Raw genomic sequence first — 22,873 nt, 5'->3', positions numbered from 1 at the left:
GGCACTTTGGTGCGTTTGTCCGAGATTCCCAAACTCTGTCGGACTCGAATGATCATCTTTTCGATTATGAGGCGATACGTTTCCCGTAACATTACATATATTTTTCGGGAAAAACTCGAAAAAATTATCGTTTCGATGAAGATGTCACACTTTCGTTGGATATTCAATGGAAGGTTTTTTTCAACTTTTTCAAACCACGAATGACATTAATTTCTGTTGGGCGATGAATTTCTCAATTTTTTTTCGAATTAACCTGATAAATATGATTTCGAATGTGCTTCCGCGGCGCTCTCATTTTTCTCAACACTTCAATTTCGTTAATAAAATCCTGAATTTTGAAGCATTCGAGGAAAGTGATATTTCTACGGTTCGCCGTCAGTCAGGATTTACCGAAAACGTTTGAATTCGGTGAGCTTCGAATGATTTACATTCCCGTTGTTTGTAGAGGCATGGAAAACATGAGACGCTTTTGAAAAATTTCAACTTTTGTTATGCAGAAGAAACCGAGCGAAAATTCTTATTCTCGTTTTGTCATCCAGCGATTGCGGCGACTCGGAAAGGGAATCCCACACAGAAGAAATTCTATTTTTTCAATTATCCCGCGTGGAAAAATTCTCGTATCAATTTCGATGAAAAATTTTTAGGAAATGAAGCCCTCGAGCGTGTTCCTCGTTCGAACTAACACACGCGGATATAAAATTACGAAGTTGAGAATCGCGCACCTTCGAACTCACAGAACGAGCCTGCTGGTAGCGTCGCAACGAACGTTATTTCCGTGGTGCACGGTGATACCGGTCCCGTCGATTTTTCTGTCTTTTTACACGCGTATTTCAACCCCTCCCGCGTGCCTTCTCCCTCGGAAACTTCCCTCTCGGCTGTTCCGTCGGTATCGCTGACGAGGATCCGCGTATAACCGAAAAGAAATGGACCAAGACCATTAATTGGTTTTCGATGAAAATACGAGAGGCACTGCGCGCCGTACGCAAGATTTTATACCTATTTTCAGTGAAACGTATCGCCGGGCATACAAATCGCTTTGTATGAGGCATTCTCGTCGGTACATTTATCGCGATGTTTATTCGAATTAACATTTATCCAACATTTTATGTCCGGAGTACAGATGAGAGGCTCGATAATCCGATCTTGTGATATCGAACGAGTAAAAAATCATTCGAAAATCATTTTCTCCTGCCTTACATTTAACGTTTTGTCCCTATTTTGAGAATTTCCGATCAAATCTTAAAACCGAATCGTCAACACTTTTTATCCAGAAATGTGAGTTTTCCTCATTCAAACACGGGGTCCGTAGCTTTCTCCGATTCCCACTGATGCTCGCACGAGCAAAGTTCCCACCAACATTCGAGCTGTCACAAAATGCCCTAAATCCCAGCTGAAAGCTATTCCTCGTTTCCAAAAGATTCCACTTTATCACTGTGGCAAGAATTGGCGCAATCGCTGCTCAACGAGCAAAAAGTATCTCGAACGTGGCTCAACTATTGTCGTAGAATATCCCATACTTGAATGTTCTGCAGGCAACGGGGGACAACGATCGAACCGAAGCACCTGTCAATAGCTATGTGTGCAGACATCCGTCTGCAAATATACAAATATATTTATGCACGAATGAAAATGCACGTACAGGTCGATCCGAAGGAAGAGAAACGATTTCGTTTCAGCCGAGTGATATCCGAAAAGGCGATTGACCCTTTCGGGTCTCACGATTCCTGCTTAAAGAGCCGAAGGAGCGAACTGCGAGCAGCTTTTTTCGGAGGTTTATCAACGCAGGAAACTCAGAGGCAACGTATTTGGAGAGCAGTCGAAAAAGGCGATTCTGCCTCCACTCGTTTTGAAGCCCGCTCTACACATGTGCGCTCGCGTACGGACACGTATATAGGTAGGAGAGTCGCGACACGCGAGATGGTCAGTTGCGGAATTCACGTTTCTGCAGGCATGTTCATCCAATTATGGAAAATTAATTGGCGATTGGTCGCGTCCAGTGACTCGAGGCTGTGTACACGTGCATGCGTCATGCTCTATCTATGAATACATATGGAGAAGAAACGATCGGATGGTTTGATCGAACTCGCGGGCTATCCTTTGTGTCGTTCGAGCCGATCGGTCTTTGCCAGTGATGTAATAATTAAAGTAATTAACTCTTCAATAAATTGGGATCGTCGATAAAATATGTATTTATCAACAAATACAGGGAGCTTTTTACGATATCGGAAGGAATGTAAACGGCACTGGAGATTGGTGCAATCGAACGATAACAGAGACGTGAATTATTATTGTATAATAAGTTATAAACGGTCGAACGCCCTGCGGCGGTCATTGGCCCATAGCCTCGGAGCTCATTTGCAAAAATTTCAAATTCGCACACATTTTTTTTTATCGTCTCGCGAGCTGTTTGTACAACTCGGAGCGATTTTCGTGCGAACGTTTATGGGGAGAAATAAACATTCGCGTTATCAAACGTTAAATTTTCGAAGCTCCTCGCGACTGTGCGCGTCCCGTGGCATGCTTTTGCCTCGGAAAAAGTATTTTTTTTTTGGAATTATGTGTATCCGCTCTTCCAGTCTCTCTTCATTTCTCGTGGAGTTTTACGATCTGTTGCGGCGCAGAAGAGAGGGGGGAGGGCGAGGGAGGCGACTTTTTGTGGGAAATTAAATGAAAATGAAAGAATAATGGAAATAAAAATATTGTGTCGGATCCTTTGAAGACGGGGAAGACAAATATTGACAGCAGCGAGAGAAATAAGAAGGGAAGTGGAGGGGGTGACGAGCTCATAATCCTTGTGAAAAACTCACGAAACCCATATCGACGAAAAGGAGCTCGATCTTCAGCTTCTTTCTTTCCATTCTCGATATTTTTGTTTCTTTTCACCATTCGGCAGCTTTGAAGTTGCGTCGCGCGGGCAAAAAATAATGGGAGGAATTATTTTCAGCGTTCCTTTTCAATCCATTACGGAGACGATGGTGGATATTTATTCGTTGAGCATTTCTCAATCGCAGGGCGACAAAACTCCTCGTATATACCGAAGAATTTATTAATTTTCCAATGACATCGTGTGATTGGACAATTAGAAAAACGCTTGTGATTCATTTTGATTCGTGGATCATCCACAATCGCCGACAGGAGTTTGAACTTTTTCGAAAAATACATTGAATTTTTTAGACTGATGGAATAAGTCCTGCTCGATTCGATCAAAATGTAGGGGAGACCGGGACTAGTTGACCAACGGGACAAGTTGACTAGTAAACAATGATATCCAAACTGCGGAATGCAAACGTACGCCCGGTTCATTGTAGCCTCGTTCTCATTAATGTGCCCGAACGCGTCGGAGCGATACGTCGTTTAGGAACGGTAAAGAATTTTCATAAATCCAGGTACAAAATCAAATTTTTACGTCAATCTTATCTATCTCCTGCTGCCTCGGATTTTTTTCCAATTATTAGAATAATTCTCGACATAAATGTTCATATATTGAACTACGATTGCGCATAGTATTTTAAAATATTTTAAAATTATTTTTAAAGCCGTGTGGGGTAAGTAGGCCATTGGTTAACGCATGTGTCGACGTACGTGAGTGCTCTAAATGGGCCCACTCAATAAGGTGTGCCAGTAAAAATATAATATTCTGTGTGTAAAAGCTGCAATTCTGATTTTCATGACGAGGATGACGATCAAATATTCCTTTTTCTCACACTTATGGACAAAAATTATCTTTACATTCACTTGTGTCAAGATTTTGTATTCATTGTTCGAATCATCAAATAAATAATACTTTTATCAATTTCACTAATACGTAGTTGATTATCAGGTAAAAAAGTACCACAGTCAATTTGCTCCAATGATTGTGTCAACTCGCCCCCCGACCGTGGGGTCGGTCGACACAAAAACGGTTCGTCAAAAAAGCGATTCAATAATTAATTTTGTTTTAAATTAAAAATTAAAATTTTCATCCGAGATAGAGATTCTATTCGAAACAACCGTTTGGTTTTTGAAATCGTCTTTAGTTTCTTGTTTACAAGCAATAGTTTGAAAATTTGACTAACAAGCCCTGATCTCCCTTACTCCGTAATTGTGTGCTTCCGAAAAGAAATCCTGTTTGCTCAGCTTAGAATCATTCTTCTAAATTATATATCAATTCGATATCTTACCGGGCTTCTTTACTTAACGATGCACGCCAAGTTTTTGTATTGTTTTTGCAGCTCAACAGTGGTCCAGGAACTGTGATCAGTCGCAAAAAATAACGATTTTTGTTACTCTTTACAAGCAACAACGACAATTTTGATTATTCATTCAGCAAGTTCAATTCTCCCATTCGAGAGTAAAAATTTCGAATGCGGTGAGATATTTTCAAAATTTCGTATTCCTTTTCGTAAGAAGCTCCATTTGTTTCGTTTGAGAATCGACTTTTTAAATTATTTTTCAACTCAACGTACGGACTTTTAATACCTGGCGTTATATTTTCAAGTTTTTCCAAAGTTTTTTTACCAATCGAATAAATTTCAATTCCAACAAAAGTATAAATATATTACTCTTCGCACAAATGGCAGTAAAGAAAATGCAACGAATATCGTAACACTTGCCACCAAGTTCAGAAGCACCGCGCGATCATATCGAGGGTAAATTTCAGCGTAAAATTTGCTTCTTAATTCTTTTGGTGTACCAGTGCCACAGGCATGGTATTTTCAAAGAGAAGATGATAGTGAGGAGTGGCAAAGGGGATTATACTTTTCCGGTAATCATCGGCAAGAATTCACGGCGTTAATGCGGTGACAATACAGATGTTTTCGCGTCTAAGCAGCGTGCTAAGTGGATGTCCCAAGGGTATTGTACACAGGAAACCAAACGAGAAGAGAAGGATGAAAAAGGGAGAGAAGCAAGAGTGAGAGAGAGAGAGAGAGAGAGAGAGGAGGGGGAAGGAAAGACGAGAGAGCTCGGTTGGTGGCTGGAGGCTATATACGTGCCTCAGGAAGGTCCACTTCCCGTTCAATTGACAAGGAAACGATGCACTTACGCTCGCGTCCATCCGGAGGCTTTCGAGAAGGCAGACAAGTAACCAGGAGTCGAGAAATCCGCATAACGAGAAAACGAGAGGGAAGAATAGGAGTTGAAGAAGGAAAATAGTCGTTTCGGTGTCGTCGCTGTTTGTAATTCCACAGCCAATGGACTTATTATTAGTTTGCGTTACACTTGACTGGACGCCTTTTTGCCTCGAGAGATGAATGCGCGCATAATCGACGACTGTGCGCAAGAATAAAATCTCTTCTTTCTTTCTTTATTTCTCTATACGTCCGCATCTTTTCCACCCCGATGAAGAAAGCCACTGGATATTGATCCCAACGAATTATCCTGTCACATTTTTTTTCACCGCGGGACCGTAGTTTCATTTAACCAACGATAAATACAATGATGGAAACTCTTCTACGACACCACGTTACTCTCAAAATGTAACACTACTTTGCGATACAGCTTTTACTTTTATCTGATCTTTATTTATTATCCTACTTTTTTCAAATTTACTCCGTTTACACGACGAGATATCGCGCAACATTTTATCATCCTCATATTTCTCATCGATATTTTATACTTTTTTGCTTGTAATCCACAATTTAATTATTTCCACAACTTTTATATTAAATACTCGTGAACTCATTCATTTTTTATTTAAAAAATACTAAATTAATCTTTGCTGGGAAAGTTCGAATATGGACCGAGCGAGCTGGGGAGTGTTCGAAGGCAAACTGCAATAATTGTACTGGAACCATCATTGTGGGGGGGAATCATCAATGAGAATGCTAAAACGTTATACGAAAGGGCTTAAATTATATTGAAGACGGCAAAAAATGTATTGCCGTCAAGAAGGAATGAATTTCATTTGAATTTGATTGATGCAGAAAAAGTGGAAAATATCCAAGTTCTACTGGGCGTGAAGAGAAAAAATCTCCGAACTTTCGAAGCAGACGACTCTCAACAACCAAGCCCAATTGAATTGTTACTAAGTCGACGATCACCATGACGATTCCATACACTTTTCGATTCTTCGTCTGATTGAGATTTTATTGGAGAATTCGCATGATAAAGAGACTTGAAAAAAAAACATTTGGTTTCAATATTTACACGATCATATTTTTCGAGCGCGAGTTTAGAAAAAAATGCGTAGGACTTGAACGGAAGTTGGACAGTGCATCGAAGGTTTAGCTGAATGAGATGACTCGACAGAATTTGAGAGCGAAATGAGGCATCGGATAATCTCGCAGACTCTCGTATGTCTGAGTATTTTCATTCCCGGAGGGCGTCTGGAGTTTTCCACGTATTTGCATGTCGCGTTCTCACCCTGGCAACGATTTTCCTCCCAGCGAGTACCTTTTTCCCTGTTGTAAGAGATCTCTGTGTTGGGAATTATTTCGCAATTCGACTCTCTGCGAGCAAGGAAATTCGGTGGTGCCTTGCATTTTTAGCGACGTTTTTTTAAATATTTCAAAACCCAATGCGTCGATTACTGTAATGGATGGAGTAACGACAACTCGATCAAGAAAGATCACAATTCGATATTTCACTTTCGTGAATCGTTATCGTCGAGGTAGAAATTCCAAAAAATTAAAATTGATTATTTTTGACGTAAGGAAGCATTTTGATAGAATGGAAAATTTGTGAAATTCACGTCGGAATGTAAACGACGCTTTGGACCATCGGATCAGTGCAACAAACGGTAGAAACGAGTTTATCCTATGCAACGAAAAATTTTGGAGTTGGAGACTCAATAATTATAAAATTCGGGTGCGTGTAAAAACCGAAGCCTTTCCTCTAGCGCGCTGCATGGAAACTGCTCAAGAATCTACCCACGAACCGAGGTTATTAAAATTCAAATAAATTCTCAAAATTAATAAGATGTTCATTTTAATCAGCATGAAAAGAATTTACTCATTGAGTATTAAAGTACTTTTCTGGTCAAGTGTTAAAAAATAAACGTTGTTTATCATCATTATAGGTGTTGTTATTATTATCACTAAAAGAAATGCAGAATAAGCGAGCTGTTGATCAGATGTTCAACTTTTTTGTCTGCATATATCGCATAAAAAGAAAAACTATTGATTTTTTGTTTCCTCAACGACGGTTTTCAGTGTAGTTTGTGGTTTGGTTGAAGACAGTCGTGTTCGTCGTGTTCATTAAGGAGGGTGGCTACGTTCGTCAAATTGATAAGAGATTGATCAAATTCGGTGATAATGTTCTTCAACATCAAGTGCGAAGACACAATTTTTTTCAAAATTTTCTTCTGCTTAGTTATCGAGTAATTACGGATTAAAGCAGATTTCTTATGCCCGGAATGTATACCTATATATATGGAAACGCTATGCTTATACACTTGAACTTTAGTGATCAATTACTCGATAACTGTACAGAAGAAAAATCTTAAAAAATTTGTATTGTCAAATTTGGCCCTAAAGAATATGTTCACCAAATTTTATTAAATTCTTATCATTTTGAAATTTTTAATGTATTTAACATGGTTTAGCATGGCAACATTGTATCGTCGGTAGCCACCCTCCTTAAGGCTATGAGAAATAAGGACGATTTGAAGAAACTTTGATTATAATTGGAACTTTCCTGAGAAGATTGAATACCAAGAATCGGGAAATTCCAAGAATCGTGAACTGAGTTTAATTCAATCAATGAAAGAAAGAGACTTTCTTTCGATACTTTTCTAATCGTGATTCACGTAAGTAACCAATCATTCAATGTTGAGAAACCTGAATGATTAAATAAATGATATACAACCCGCACTGACTTTTACGTTAAAACCTCTAACAATCTATTTCAAGTCACCATTGACTCCCCGAAAATTGATTACTATCAATATTCGTAATTTCATTCAACCATCGAATATTCAAATATTCGTAATTATTTCCAACTTTTATTGAGATTATTTCATTCGTGGAATTCTGATCAAAATGATCACCGTTATTAACCAAACAATCACGGACCGGCAAACCACATTAGAGCCTAGGCTATTGGTTTAATTGTCGGTTAGATCCTTCGATTTTGTAATAATTTATTACTCTAATTTCTGATCTTATTTTAATCCAATCTATATGTTCTTTAAACAGGACGATCGAGCAAATCAAAAGTTGGAATGATAATAATTAAAACCGACGGGCTTCTCAAATAAATCTTTAACTGATAAAAATATCAAGTTCACAAGGTAACGAATACTATTACTTTATCAAACATCAAGCGTTATTCATGAAAAAATGCAATTAGAGATTCTATTGATAAAAAAGAACGTTAACAAAATGTTTATTTTTTCTTTCAATGAATTATAAATTAAATAGAGCCTCGCCCTTGTAAAAAAAATAATAGACTTTTATTTATTTGTCAGAATCAAAATGTCAGAATTCCCAGAAAATTGTTGTGCTTCTTTCACTGGAATGAAATTGGAATCGAATTGAGCCTTCTCCGAAAATTCATTCACTCCAATGATGAGCGTAAATGAAAAAAAGAAAAACAAAAAAAAATGCCTTTTTCATCAGAACATATTTGGGAATAAAAAACGAACCAGTTAACGGGAAAGAAAGAAAAAGAACGCGAGCAGGCGTATTCCGGATGTACGCTTTCGTGCACAGCCCGATGAGTTCCCATAGTATGTCGTATGATATGGATAATGAATATGTATACGAAGTATATGCGCGAACACTGGTCCAGGTGAGCTGAAATCCGTCGCTCTTCGGTAGCCGAAAGCACGCGGTAATCCTGCATGGAGGATAATCCTGATCCTCGTTGGAGCACTGTTGCCGGGGCATGTTTGTCACATATGTACTCTGTCATGTAGACCATATACAAACATATACATGCCTTTGAATACGTGAATAATTTGATATGTGTGGCTGGGATGACCAGTTTCTGGATGCAGATCTGTTTCAAATCTTTCTAGAATCCACCATTTCAATGAGTTTACATACCCATTGGATAATCTCAACGATTATCGGGTCGAATAACAAAAATAATACTAATTTCGCGTATAAAAATTAATTCCTATAATAGACACTGACGAAGGATTCGAAAAATATTAAAAAATTCAGCGTAAAGTAAAAAATAAAAGAGCGGAGTGGAGACAAAAGTTGCGAAAATCGACTGACGACGTTCGCAAAATCAGAGATTAAGGAAGCTACTCAGTAACTTAATTAGTGATAAAAATATTAGACCATCGTTTGACCTGGGTAGCATTTATTTGTGTTCAAAAACAGATAATATGTCATTGACATCAGCTGCGTGTGAAATACATTAATTCTTGAGAATTTCGAAAATTTGTATGAAAATAAAAGAGTACTTCTCAATCTGTTTGTCAATTTATTACATCGATTATCATTCTGTCTCATATCCTCTTAGCAAAAAAACTTTTCGAACGTGTTTGCCAGTCTGCACACGATTGCTGATACATAAATTCAAATTTAAAATTACGCGCACATATAACCTCGCGTATGAGACGTTGCAGCATCTCTAGCGAGGCTCTGGAGAGGAGCGAGTGTCATGCGTTACTTTAGTAATTACTCTCCTGTCATAAGTCACCTTCGATAAATTTTAAGCCGGATAAATCGTTGGAAATATTTAATCTCTCTGCTACTGTTCATATTTTGTTCCATCCTTTCCATCGATAACGGAAATATGGGGAAACGAGTACAGCTACTCCGTGATTTCTCATAAGAGGCCATGTTCACGTGGCTCGTCGATGCAGAAAAGAAATGGCAGATATTTCGCGGTACAGCCCACCGCAGACCTCAAAAATTTCTACGAATGACGTTGACATAATAATTTAACATTCTGTAAAGTTTCATATTTTTTCCTACTTAACTTCCTCAAGATTTCCGGAACGAGTTATTGATCGAGTGACATCGTTCGACGAGGTGTCGAGTCTTCGCGGAGACACGGCCCACCGCGTGTGTCACCTGCAGTGCTAACTCGAGCTCGTGCCAGTTTGACATCTCGCGGATGCCCATTTTTCAATACCCGGAATCCCAAGAGCCCGCGCAACACATCGACGACGATTGTCAATGCAGTTGGGACTCGTGTGAATTCTAGCCGCCCCTCAACTCCTAGACACAGAGGGAACTTGAGGTGTGACGATGGCGAGCTGAACGAGCTGACACTCTACCAGAATGAAAAAGTTTGCAGGAAGCAAAAAGTTCGCCTTTCTTGTTCTCCGGCATTTGATACAATAACTACCGATTCCAGCAGATCCTACGAAACAAGAATCTCAAATATCCGTCGGATCAACAGGCTGAAAATGGCGCCGAAGATAATTCATTTTTCGTAATGTTTTTTCCGCGTGTCTCATATATACGCCCGCCTCATTCCGAAAAGCGCCCTTGCCGGGACATTTCAGTCATACGCACGAGCTCCTGATCCGTCACGGTACGGATCGAGGCACGATTAACGCTTGGATTAGGATCAACGATCAGCCGTATAAATACATATGCGCATACTGAGACACACATCGAACACGGAGATAAAGCAGAGATTTTCAGCATCAGAATACACTGGGCACATACGAGCATGAGACGCATTAAGGGATGCGGTGCGTGCGGATTTGGCGCATTCATTCGATGTGTACACACGAATATACTTGTGGTACCGGCCTCTCCTAAGGGTATATCAGGGATTTCGCTCTCGTATGTGTGAATCGCGATGTATGCATATACGAATGAATGTGTGTACACGGGAACGTGTAACGCGTTCAATGCCCGTGCGGATGCACAACCGTTTACGCTCGGTTCTCCACGAGACTACCCTCTCCAAAGCTGGGTGCCCGCGCAACAACGCGAGGAGCAACGTCGAAGCGAGCGGGGAACTTACGTAAGGAAGCCTCCGAGCAGCCTGCCTGGGAGCGCGTATTACTGCGCGCATTACAACGGTTTTATTTTATTAAGGTGGACACACGATTTGAATAATAATGAGAATGAGACTCAGGGGCGACGCAGATTTGGTTGGGGAGAGAGATTTCATCGGTGGATTAAGAGCTGCAGCTTTTGTCGCGCGTACGTTTGTGTGTGCGCGTAAACATCAAGTTTTTCGAAATACAGCGAGCTTTTGGCACCCTGAAGAAAAAACGATGCTGAGCATTTTCGACGGAGCTTGTATATCTCGATTACGAATCGGGAATGCTCGACGAATTCACCGAGTTTTGCTTGCTCTTCTTTCCCGTAAATAGCCTCCGGATTCGTTGTCACTCGAGCCCCTTTTGGTCGTGACGCGGAATGGAAAATAATCGAAATAATCGAACATCAGACTGCGAAAAGGTCGGAGCTCGTCGAAGCTACTTTGCCATTTGTTTCTCATTCGTTTTCGAACCTTTGCCATCGCAGCGGACGAGTATAGTCCGAGTACGGACGCCGCCCACCACCCCCGCGACGAGCAAGCGCGTCGGACGTTTCTTTCGGCGTCTCTGTACCAAGACTGACTCGGTTGCTTCGACCCAGAATTTCGGAAGCGCCAAAAAATAATCGTTTTTTATCGAGAATAAGTGTTTTTGAGTTATTGAGAATTCTGGAGAAGAGAAAAAATGGGATAAATTGTTAGGGCAGGGATTTGGGACGATTAAACCGGCCCGGAAGAGCCATGAGCAATTAGTGAAATAAAATTTGACGCGTCGTCGCAATAATGTGCAGAAAAATAGGTAATTATCGTGCCGCCAAAGTGGCCCGGCTCGAAACTCACCCCCGCGCCCGTTCGTTGATTTCGCCTCGCGGAAGCCTTTTTGCTCTCCCGTAATGTGGCCCTTCGGGGTTATTTCTCACACTCCCTATTTATCGGGGATGTCGCGCAGACCGTGTCCTTCAACACCCTCGGCAGTCGTTCCCTTGCCCTCTTTTGTTCTCGTGATCTCTGTCGCTGTCAAATCGTCCTCCAATCCCCTCGCGCCTCTCGTACGAATCCGGAGCTCCCCTCCCTCGGAAATCTTCTTATGTACGTGCAAAGGTGTACGTGGGGAGGCGTCGGAGGGGTAGTTTCCGAGGAGTTCACAAACGTCCTCGTTCGCAGCAAGTAAAATGGGCGTGGCAGCCAAAAAAGCGAGCTGCCACGCCTGTCGTCCAGTAACCAGGGTGTCTCGAGGGGAGGGTTGCGCGTTTCGAAGCGCGTTCGAGCCGCCCGGTGGTGGTAAAATCCGTAGCTTTTCAAAGCTTTCCTCGTACCTAACGATTTCGTTCTCGTGTAATCTTGTCTCACTAACTCTTCGCTCTATCGTCAACGAGCACGATATTTTCTTCCCCCATCGAATGACCACACTTTTCTTCGGTGGATACGAGCTTACTGAGTTAGCTCAACCGGACCGGCGACCATTCGACGTCGCGACGCTATAGCGTGGATACCGAAAAACTTGGCTGGACCGAACGTAGATTATGGAAAAGAGGATGAGTCGGCCAGGCTCGACTTCGATACGAAAATATGAAGAAAAACAAAGTGTCAGAATAACTATCGCTTGACTTGACCGTTTTTATTTAGTTCTCAGAGATATTTTTATTGAGTGTCGAAGGTGAACGGGCGCAAGTGCATTTTCGAGTATCGACAGAAGCTGAAGTGCGCGATGACCGGTCTCCGCATGGTGCGTACCCGTATTTCGAATGATCGAGAAAAAAAAGCTCGCGGTTGTCCCACGAGGCGGCAGTTTTGAAGTGCAATCCCTCAGTTTTTCCGGGAATAGTACAGGAAAGGATGAGAACTAAGCTCGCCTAGATTTGCCTCGTGGAACGAATCGGAGCCTCAAGGATAGCACAACGGGACATTTTCGTGGCGAACTTAGCCGACGAATCGGATATATCATGGTCGAAAGTACATACGCGGGTGACTCGCCGAGATCTCGTTCACCGATGACCGAACCGTCGAGTCCGCTTCGCGATTTTGGTCCCGGATTTTCCGGCTACGCGCATCGCTATCTTTACAATTATTCGCCGGAAGCGATGCAACAAAAGCTGAAGAGCGTCGACTCCACTCCGCACCACAACAATCATCACAGTCATCGCCACTCGCCCAAAATTAATCGCGAGATTGATGCTCCCCGGGACAAAAATTATTCACGAAGTAGTCGGAGCCCCATCAGCCCCGAAGAAGCTCCGAGATTCCGGGGCCGCGAATCGTCTCGGCCCAGCTCCTCCGCAGCCATGTCATCACCCACCTCGCTTTTCACTATTGACAGCATTCTTGCACCCAGGCCTGTTGGAAATCTAACGCCAACTACCACCAATTCCATTTCCGTTGTTCAACATCCTGATAACGTCGGTTCGCCACCGAGGTCGACGGCGATGCATCCCCTGCAGCAACAACTCCATCATCTCTCCTTCACGCCGGCGGATTTTCTCGGTAAGTTAACAACCGGAAAATCATTCCCGCGCGATATGACGCTGAAGATTGCGCAACGAAATGATCTGAAAAACTCTCCAGCAGTTACAGAAATTCTCTAATTCTGCGACCTGCCTATAATTTGGAATTCGTAGTTTTTCAGTCTACGCCAATGATTCGTGAAATAAAAATCTGGCCAAGTGTTTCTTCTGTTAATTCCTAATTAATTCAACACAATTCAAATAATAATATGAGATAAGAATGAGCTAAATTACGTTTCGACTTCACAACCACTAATTAGGAAGCTAGCGCATCGCAACATTAATTCGTTTAGTTGGACGAAAATTTTGTCGACTCGATCAACGACTCGTTTCGGCATTTCAAACAAATGATCGTCTCAAAGGAAAATAAATCTGTTGGGACGCTGAAAATTGGTTTGCCAGCGTATCAGAGAGGTCAGATTCGTGGTGAATTTCGCGCGCGTATTAAAAGGCAAAGTTGCAGAAGCTTAAAATCGGGGCTCACGAAGCCTCGAGGGGTTGAAGATTTGTGACACCGCGAAGACGCGTCGGTGAGAGAACGAGAAAAAATCATGTAAAAAGGAAAGCGGAGAAAAGAATTTGCCCTCGCGCGTTCGTCGATGCAAATCCCTTGGGACTCGTGAGCCGTCCGCGAATCGGACTTAACTTGGCGCCTCGATATACATATACTTTTTTCGTGTGCCAAGGAGCATTAAGTACAAGTTTCTCGCCCTCGTATTTACGGCTTTCACACTGAACTACCCTGCACTCGAGTAGCGAGTGAAGCAAGCGAGAGAAAAAACGTTGAAAAAGATTTTCCTTGCGTGCTCAATCCGTTTTGGCGATCACGCACGAATGATCGCCGCTCGCGCGACAGCAAAACATTTTTATAATGCTTCACCCTACGAAGAAAAGGATGCAAACGAGTCATGCAGTTTGGAGAAGACCCGAATTCTTTCTTTCCCCCTTTTTTAAGTCTAAGCTGCTTGTTTCTCCAAAAACTCAGACTGACTCCCTCGAGAATCCGAGGCTAAAAGAATCTAATCCTTCCCCTCTGTCGGCACTCTCAAATGACTCTCAAACGTACGTCTTGCTCGTTGTTTAAACATCGCAACTTTCCAACATTAATTGCCACTCATCGTTTTGTACGGTTTTTTTTTAAATTTTTTATTTTTTATTTTTTCTAGCTGCTGCCTATCCAGGACTTTATCCCGGTGGCTACGTAGCTGCAATGGCCGCTGCCGGCGTCTCGCTCCATGGACAGCCTGGTTTTTATCACGCTGCTCATCCCTATCAAATGAATCCAAACGGACCAGGGATTGGTCCGATGACGAAAAGAAAGCGACGTCACAGGACGATTTTCACGGAGGAACAATTGGAACAGCTGGAAGCGACTTTCGACAAGACTCACTATCCCGATGTTCTTCTCAGAGAACAACTCGCGCTGCAGGTCGATCTTAAGGAAGAAAGAATTGAGGTGAGCCGCAAAGCCGTTGTATCGTTATTTCGTCGCGATCGTAGTACGGAGTTTGCGTATTATATAAAAGCCTCGGATTCTTTTTTTTTTTTTTACTATTTATTTCAATTTTATTGGCTCGAATTTTGTTTGGAAAGTTCGTTAAAAGTTTAGTTTAGTTTGGAAGTTCGAAAATAATCGAAAATTTTATTTGGAAAGAAAAGACAGAATAGACCAGAAAACTCGCTTTGAATTGAATTACCATTTTGTCAAATCTTTGTACAGTGTGGAAGATTTTCGTTGCAGAGATTTATATAAGAGGAAATGAAAAATCGACGACCAGCTGGGCGAGAGCACACATTTGCCAAGTGTGCCGAGCTCTTTCCAGGGCTTTCGTTACTTGGCCACCCGAATAAATAATTCTTCGGCAAACATTACGAGACCCCAGGGAAGATTTTTTCTTCCAAGGGTTTTTACCTCAGCCGCACCCTCTGCTGTACTTCAGTACGTTCTGTATACGCGGTCACAATTTGAGCTGACAAATTGCTTTTTGTTCCAACCCCGCGTCCTCGGCTCAGAAATCATAGAAAATTCGTACCTTGTGAATCGAGTTTATACAATATCGAATTTCCAAGCCATCACGAAGATATTTGAGAGAAAATTAGTATCGTCACTCTTTAAGAGTCCATTTTTTCGCCATGCCTGAGCATATTTTATTACGTTGGAGCTTCTCTAGTACGAAAGCGAACTTGGACAGCGCAATTTTATAGACGAAGGAAAGAATTTTTTCCCGCATCTTTTTACGTTCGAAATGAAACCTAAAACAAAAATTGTTTTTGGTTTTCACCAGTTTGAAGATCAAAATGCCGCCATTTATTATCTGATTCACTCTCTTCATGGGTGTTTGGTATTTTTGCCAATTCTTCACTACGAAAATCGTTTTCTTTCATAATGAAGGAGTATGAACAGTGTAAACCTTGGAATTTTAGATGTTTTTTGTTTCTTTTGTAAATAAAGATTGTTTGGATGGATTTACATGAAACCTTGCACACATTTTTTACATACTCAGAAGTATTGGAAAATTGTTTAAAAAATTTTTTTAATTGTACATTTTTGTAAAATGGTTGGTTGAAAATGGCACCCCTTGAATCCCAGCGACTTCATTCAAATTGCATTTTGTAGAGAAAACGTATGTTTTTAGCATGACGTAGCCGTTTTTTTATAACTATTTTTGTTTTTCTTTTATAAACAATTTTCAACTGAGAAATCCACAAAAATTGTGCTTTTTTTCTTCAAATGGTCGCCACTTTTGCTCTAAACAATATTTTGAAAATCCCCTGCGTCTTGCGATAGCTCATAATAGCATACATTTTAAGAATCTTTTTGGTTCTTTGTCCTGAGATGTTCCATTTTTGAGATTTGTCGTCAACGCCGATTCAAGGGGTGCCCTTTTCAACACAATATTGTGCAAAAAAATACCATGAAAAAAATAAAGAAATTTTTTTTTCAGTACTTCTAAGTATGTAAAAGATGCGTACAAGGTTTTATCTAAATCCATCCAGCCAATTGTTATTTATAAAATAAACAAAAAACACCTAAAATTCCAACGACTCTTCACAGCCCTTAATGTAAAAAATCAATAGTATATGAAAGAAATACGCGTAATTTTGCATTTCTAACTCCCATTTTTTTTATTATTTTTTTTTTTTTATTTTCATTAAATTTGGATTTCTTTGTGCGTTTAGAATAGTTTTTGTAAAGATTGCGAGATCCTCGTTAAAAAACCCAGATACGTATTAGAAATCAATGAATTCTGTGCAAGTTGTTCGGTTTGGACGGTAGCGGGACCAATATTGAACGGCAGAACTAATTCATGAGCAGTTTTGCAACGTTTAATACGTCACACACATTCACAAAATAATGAGAATAAGTGGGAATTGGGAGCACATCGGAAACGAGAGTTCGGGTGTTATTCGTGGTTTTCTCTGTGCCTCTCTTTCGCGTACGTGTAACAAAATATCTCCCCTAAATATGCATAAATTTTCAGTCGAGCAATGGTTGCGCTTTAGATAAAAGGCTTAAACGATAATGGAGGGCGTGCGTGGCTTCATCAACCGAGGCACATTTCGTTCGACGCAAAATTCCAGCGAGAATTTGTTTACTGAATAAACCAACGGAATAATTGAATTTCCAAGCAGCGGGATAAATAATAGCGTTAATGTGCACGACAAAAATCCTTTGTTGCATTTAATTAAAATATGACAAAAAAGCTTGTCACGATAACGGAACAAAATTCGTGTCTTTCATTAAGCTCGCTTTCTCGTGAATTGTTAACTATTTTTTTTTGTCCACAACGCTCATTTGTGGTAGCCAACAAATTTTCGTACCCTTATAATTTTTAATTCTTCCACTCGTTCTTGTCCACGAGAACCCTTTGAATTAAGCTGGACATTTGGTCGTTATCAACGACCTAATTGGATCGATTTCTTGCATAAAAAACGATTAAAATGTCGCTGTACAATTGAGACAAGTTGAGCAGTTGCAAATTCATTTTTCACTGAACATTCGACACGCGAAAAATCATGAAGCAGCAACGAATTAGGGAGACGGCAAGGGGGCCCGTTCAATCAATCGTTTGGTGTAGTGTCAGGAAATTGAGCCCACCCACGAAACCCTCGTTTATTTCGTCGTGCCCTTGGCTTCGATTTAACGTGATCACGCGCACAGTTTAACCCGAATGCGAGAGAGCCTACGCATCCTCCCCTACAGAAAATTGCTACGAGAACCTCTCACCGCTGAAGCTAAAGGTCGTTTCCGAGTGACGGTTGGTGGATGTCTTATTGGTCGGGCTTTAACCTCATCTCCATTCTTTCGTCTCCGCGTATACGTGAACGCATACACACTTGGCTGAAACTCATACATACATAATCTAAAGCGTTTTTATTGTGCTCAAATCTTACGCGAGCTTAACTCGTGGGTGATTTCGTTTGAGCGCCCTCGAACGCATACAAACGCTTGAAAACTTGGCCCGTTCTTGCAGGACTTTCACGGGCTCATCTGCTCTTGACAATACACACTTTTAGAGAGAGAGAGAGAGAAAAGGGAAAAGTTTTTTCGAAAATGGAGGCTTGAAATAAGGGTAAACAGGAAGTTTGCCACTCTCTGTGGTACATGCGATGCTTCCGTCGAAAAGAGCCTTCGAGAAAGCACAAAGAAAGGTCAGACGTTGAGAAGAAAACGAGTGAAAAGTGGAAAACGATACGAAGCATTATAGGGTCGAAGACGGCACGAAAATCAGGCAAATAATTCGACGATTTGACTGTGAAATTTTGAGGCAAAGTTCTCTTTTACAAATCGCTACAGCCTCGTTGTTGTGAAGACCTCCCACGTTGATACTTGGATAGGATATTTTGGAGGGCGCACGTTTATGTGCGTCCTTTTTTCCCAGTCTCTTCTTCCTCTCTCTAGTTTTCTCGACTCGATATGATCCTCGAACCCCTTCACGAATCCACTTCAAACGTGGCCACACTTTTTTTAGACTGAAGATTTTGAGACAACACATACCTGGCGTTCCACCTGCTTTGCCTTCGTCCGCTGCTAGGCTCCAAAGATTTCTGTATTTGCCGGGAAATTAGTTGAGAAACGACGACTCTCCTTTTTCTTCTCGAACGCTCCTCGGGAAATTCTTTTACCAAAGAGATATAAAAAGCCTCGAAATACTGTGCCAGCAGGAAAAAAACGTAGTCGAGTGGGTTTAGCTCGCGAAAGGTGGAATTGTGGATATAAATGCATTCCACGAGCTTAGCGTGCACTAACAATATTTACTCAATTCTGTGTCATCGGGAGAATCTCCATTTTTATCTTTCGTTTGTTTTCATAGAGAACTCGGAAGGCGTGTTTAAATGTATGTTAATTCTGTGTGTTTTACCGAGGATTTTTAACTCCTAAAAACCAATCGAAACGATCGAAGAAAAAACACAACTTTTTTCGGCAGTCAGTTTCGTTTCTATTTTTTTCTTTCCATTTTTATTGTTTTTGTTTGCGCTTTTACGGGTTTGCACGATTGCATTCCATCGCTTTAACTCCATTTTTGTTCACTTCACTACTTTGCATTTTCATCAGAGAAACCCTCTTCTCGTAGGGATCCACCAGTCTCTTTATCCTCGTGCACTGCCGCATCGTTTTTCACGAGGGCCAAAGCAAAAACGGCGAAAAGCCCTTCCATTACTAGCACTCAAAATTTCCTTTATTTATATTAAAATTCATCACGCACGCAGACACAAAACGTTTGAGCTTCTCGATAGTAGCGTTACCCGATTTTTCTGGTCATAAGAACGAATATTCGCAGACACACAAAAAAATGAAAGTCACTTTTGGTTCGTAATTGGTTCCGGATGCATGGTCGTTTGTATGCACGTGTATGAAAATTGAATTTTGTTTCGAACTCTTTTTTTGAAGATGTGGAATGACGAAGTGAATAAAAAACTTGTCGTATTACGTTTATTAAAATGTTCTGAGGTGCAAAATGCGGTTGAGCGGCACGTTGAATATCTGCTCGCATTTGTTGCACCGAAAATATATAATTAAATGGCAGCCTTAACGATTCCGTTTTATTCCATCGTTTTCATGACTGCGAGGGTTCAATTTTCAAAAGTTAGCACTCGAAATTTCGTCTTTGATGCATTTACAAAAAATAAATCATTTTCATTCGTATAATCCGAATGTTTCGGATAACTCGACACGAACAATCGGAATAAACGAGAATTTGGGTTGATGCGATGTTTCAGGTATGGTTCAAGAACCGAAGGGCAAAGTGGCGGAAACAAAAGAGGGAGGAACAGGAACGCTTGCGAAAGCTCCAGCTGGAACAACGTCAGCGCAACGAGGACGGTACAGCGCCTACGGCGATCCGAATCGGGGGACACGTGACCCTGAATGGCCAGCACGATCAAGAGACTGACAGTTCCGATCTCGAGGTTGCGTAGTTCACCGTGCTTTCTCCATCATTCCCAAAATCAAAGATCGTTTATGTACAGCGTGAAAAAAACGCAGAAAACATTTCCGATGCTCATTAACGAAGATGTGTTTTCCGCAAGAAAAAAAAAAAAAAGAAAAAAAAAACAGTAAAAAACATAATAAACCCCGTGATCTTCGGTTCTTTTCGCTCGAATAATCAATAATTATTATCGAACTGTTGGCATTTTGCCTCGCCATTGAGGAAGGGAACAGAAGCAAATTCCAAAACGAAGAGAATCCGAACTAAGAATTATGTAAATATCAATAGTAATTATAATAACAATAAAACTAAAAACAATATTGATAGTAATAACGACACCAGTCTGTAAATAATTGCTAGCATAATTTAAATGAAAAATTCTGTAAATAAGGCTTACCATGAATGTGTATAAACGAATAAATTATTGTGCTATTAGCAAAAATCAACATTGAACACGCTTGTTTTTCTTTCGATCGACAGATCCCGCCCAAACTTTGGAAACTTCCGGTCAACCGGACTATTGTGTGGAGATTAATTGAGTCTGATTCCGTGGTTGGTTGATCGAATCTGTCTCATGTGTGCGATGAACGAATGTTCTTTTCCGGGGGGCAAAACTTTACGATTTGTGTTGAACATTATTTTCAGAATCATCGAGCTTTCTTGCAAGCATACTTGTGAGTTTGTAAATTGGTTATGTTGATCTTCCGCCTCGCCTTGAGGCAGGACTTTCCTGGCAGTTGTTAAAACGAGTTTCGTAATAAAAATATAGAATTATTGATGTTTCGAGAGATTTTCTTGTGTGGTAAAAGCATCGTTGGAAAAAAGCACAACACGGTTGCATCGTTATTGCTTGGTAGAAAAAAAAACAATAGTCTTCGAATTAATTATCACTCGAGTGAGATTGCTGATTTATTGAAATTTTGGTCGAAAATTCTGGCGTGATTAGAAGCATCCTCTTGGAAACAGAGCAGGATGAGGAGAGTTCGTAGCCAATGTGGATTTGAGCTTTCTCTCGTAACGCCTCAAGGCTTTTGCCAATTACAAGCACATTTGGAAGTTGGTTTCAGGCCAGGAGAGAGAGAGAGAGAGAGAGAGAGAGAGAGAGAGAGAGAGAGAGAGAGAGAGGGAAAGGGAGAGGGAGAAGTGATCCGGACAGCGTCGAAAGTTATAGTCGAGTTCTCGTCTTGTCGGTAAGTACATAAACCCTCGGGGGGTCTGTGCCCGAAAACTAAGACGATTCACAGTGCAAGTTTAATGGTCCCCCGTCGTCGTATTCGCAGTTTATATACTTGACGATCTCATAGCAGTACTAGTAGTAGGCAAAGACGTCGCTGAGACGTAAAGACGATCGACTTAAGTGCCCTTCATCTTACTCGTGCACCGAGCTTTATTTCACCAGCGGAGAAAACCTGGGCCCGAGCTCAATTATTCAGGTGACCAAAGTCATGCGACGTAGGTCGAGCGTGAGACGAGCTCTTCCCCGGGTTATTTATCGTCTCCAAACGCGTATACCTATATAGGTAAGTGTACAAACTCCGACACATTCGGCAAAGTGTATACAAGAGTCTTCCAGTCTCTGAACTGGTCCAAAGCCCAATTTACGATCTTCCAGCATCCGGAGTCTCGTTATTCGACAGAGCGGTATGGCCACCGTCCTAAATGGCAAATCCTACGCATACAGGATCCACGGTTTCAAAAGAATTCCAAATTCTTCGTTCGCAATAAAATTGCCTACAACCGATGGCATCCAAGCTGTTTGCTTTTGCGGAACGTATGTAAATATTTTTCAAAATGATCTTAAGGTGGATCATGTCCGAAGGATCGTATTTTATGGGCGTCTAAATTAGCTCGATTTTTACTTCCTATGATTGAAGATATAATCACTTTAAATTAATGTCATTCATTCGAAACTGTAAATCAATTTTTTCAACTTATCTTTTGGCGAATGAAATTACAAGCCATTAATTAATCGGGGATCCAACCGAACCATCACCGAACCCGAAATTTCATTCGTCCCTGGCGAAAATACTATAGTTTTTATGTAAAAAATCGCATTAGAGAGCGCAAAGGGAAATGGATAAAGAAAAAAGTATTAATAGAAAGACAGAAGGCTGTGCCAGGAATGGGCCAAGCCAAGAAGAAACAAAATGCCGAAATATATTCGTATTTTATTAGTAAAACAATCGTCTCGAATTTTTTCCCAGACCTTCATTATATGCTTCATTGTTGTCGTGCACGCTTTTCATAAACTTCCTGATAAGCGTTTATTCGTTATATGAAAAGATAAACAATTTTTTACGTATTACACCCCTGTGTATTTTTGTTTCATATTTAAGCACGCTTATCTTAATACCCGAAAAGACGAAGCCTTTAAAATTTGATATGCGTGTCAGTCGACTAGCGATTTAAACTCTGAGTAAATTTCAAGACTTTCTTAAGAAAATCGTTTCGTGCATGAACTGCCTTAACTCATCGCCAAAACCAATTTTGACCCACAGATTTGAATCGTACATATAGAAATAGTAACGAACAGTTACAAAGCCATTGAGCCACGCGTAAATGTACGAAATCTGACGAAAGCACATGTATGTTGACGGAGTTCTCATGGTGAAAATGATCACTAAATGGCAAATCAATAGTTTGCGGAATCTAAAATTCAGTATTAATATTATTCTGCTATTTCAGAACGATTCTGTCATAATTCAACGATTTTTTTTTCTCAAATTTTAACATCCAGATTTCTGACAAGGAACTTTATCGATACTGGGTTTCCCACGGCTCTGTTCTTTCGATTTCGACTTCTTTGATCCTTTGGCGCCATCTTCGTAAGGGCATTCGATTTTCCGAAAGGCGATTCTGCCTGGTTTGTCATTGAGATCGGTAGTTCCGAGGTCGATCATTCTGAGGACGACTATTGGGTTGATGGAAAATTGGCTGCACTCGTTCGATCCGATCGTGAGTACGAGGACCTTGATGAATTCTCGATAACTGGTGGCCCTCATGAGATACGCGACGCCGTCACCATATTGAAAGAGCGGTGGGCCAACGCTGTTGACGTCGAGC

General features: G+C 40.9%; 1 protein-coding gene across 1 annotated transcript; it reads left to right on the top strand.

Annotated features, from left to right (window-relative positions):
- The first annotated feature begins 12,156 nt into the window (after positions 1–12,156).
- Gsc (Goosecoid) lies at positions 12,157–20,263 on the top strand. Its single transcript, XM_043421150.1, has 3 exons — positions 12,157–13,359; positions 14,546–14,835; positions 19,602–20,263. Exons 1-3 carry the CDS (start codon positions 12,822–12,824, stop codon positions 19,797–19,799), a joined length of 1,026 nt encoding a protein of 341 aa, XP_043277085.1. The 5' UTR covers positions 12,157–12,821; the 3' UTR covers positions 19,800–20,263.
- Positions 20,264–22,873: the final 2,610 nt, after the last annotated feature.

The sequence above is a fragment of the Venturia canescens genome, chromosome 6, assembly GCF_019457755.1.
Source record: "Venturia canescens isolate UGA chromosome 6, ASM1945775v1, whole genome shotgun sequence".
NCBI classification, from domain to species: domain Eukaryota; kingdom Metazoa; phylum Arthropoda; class Insecta; order Hymenoptera; family Ichneumonidae; genus Venturia; species Venturia canescens.
Note: the sequence above shows the minus strand (reverse complement) of the source record. Positions and strands in the feature narration are given on the sequence as shown.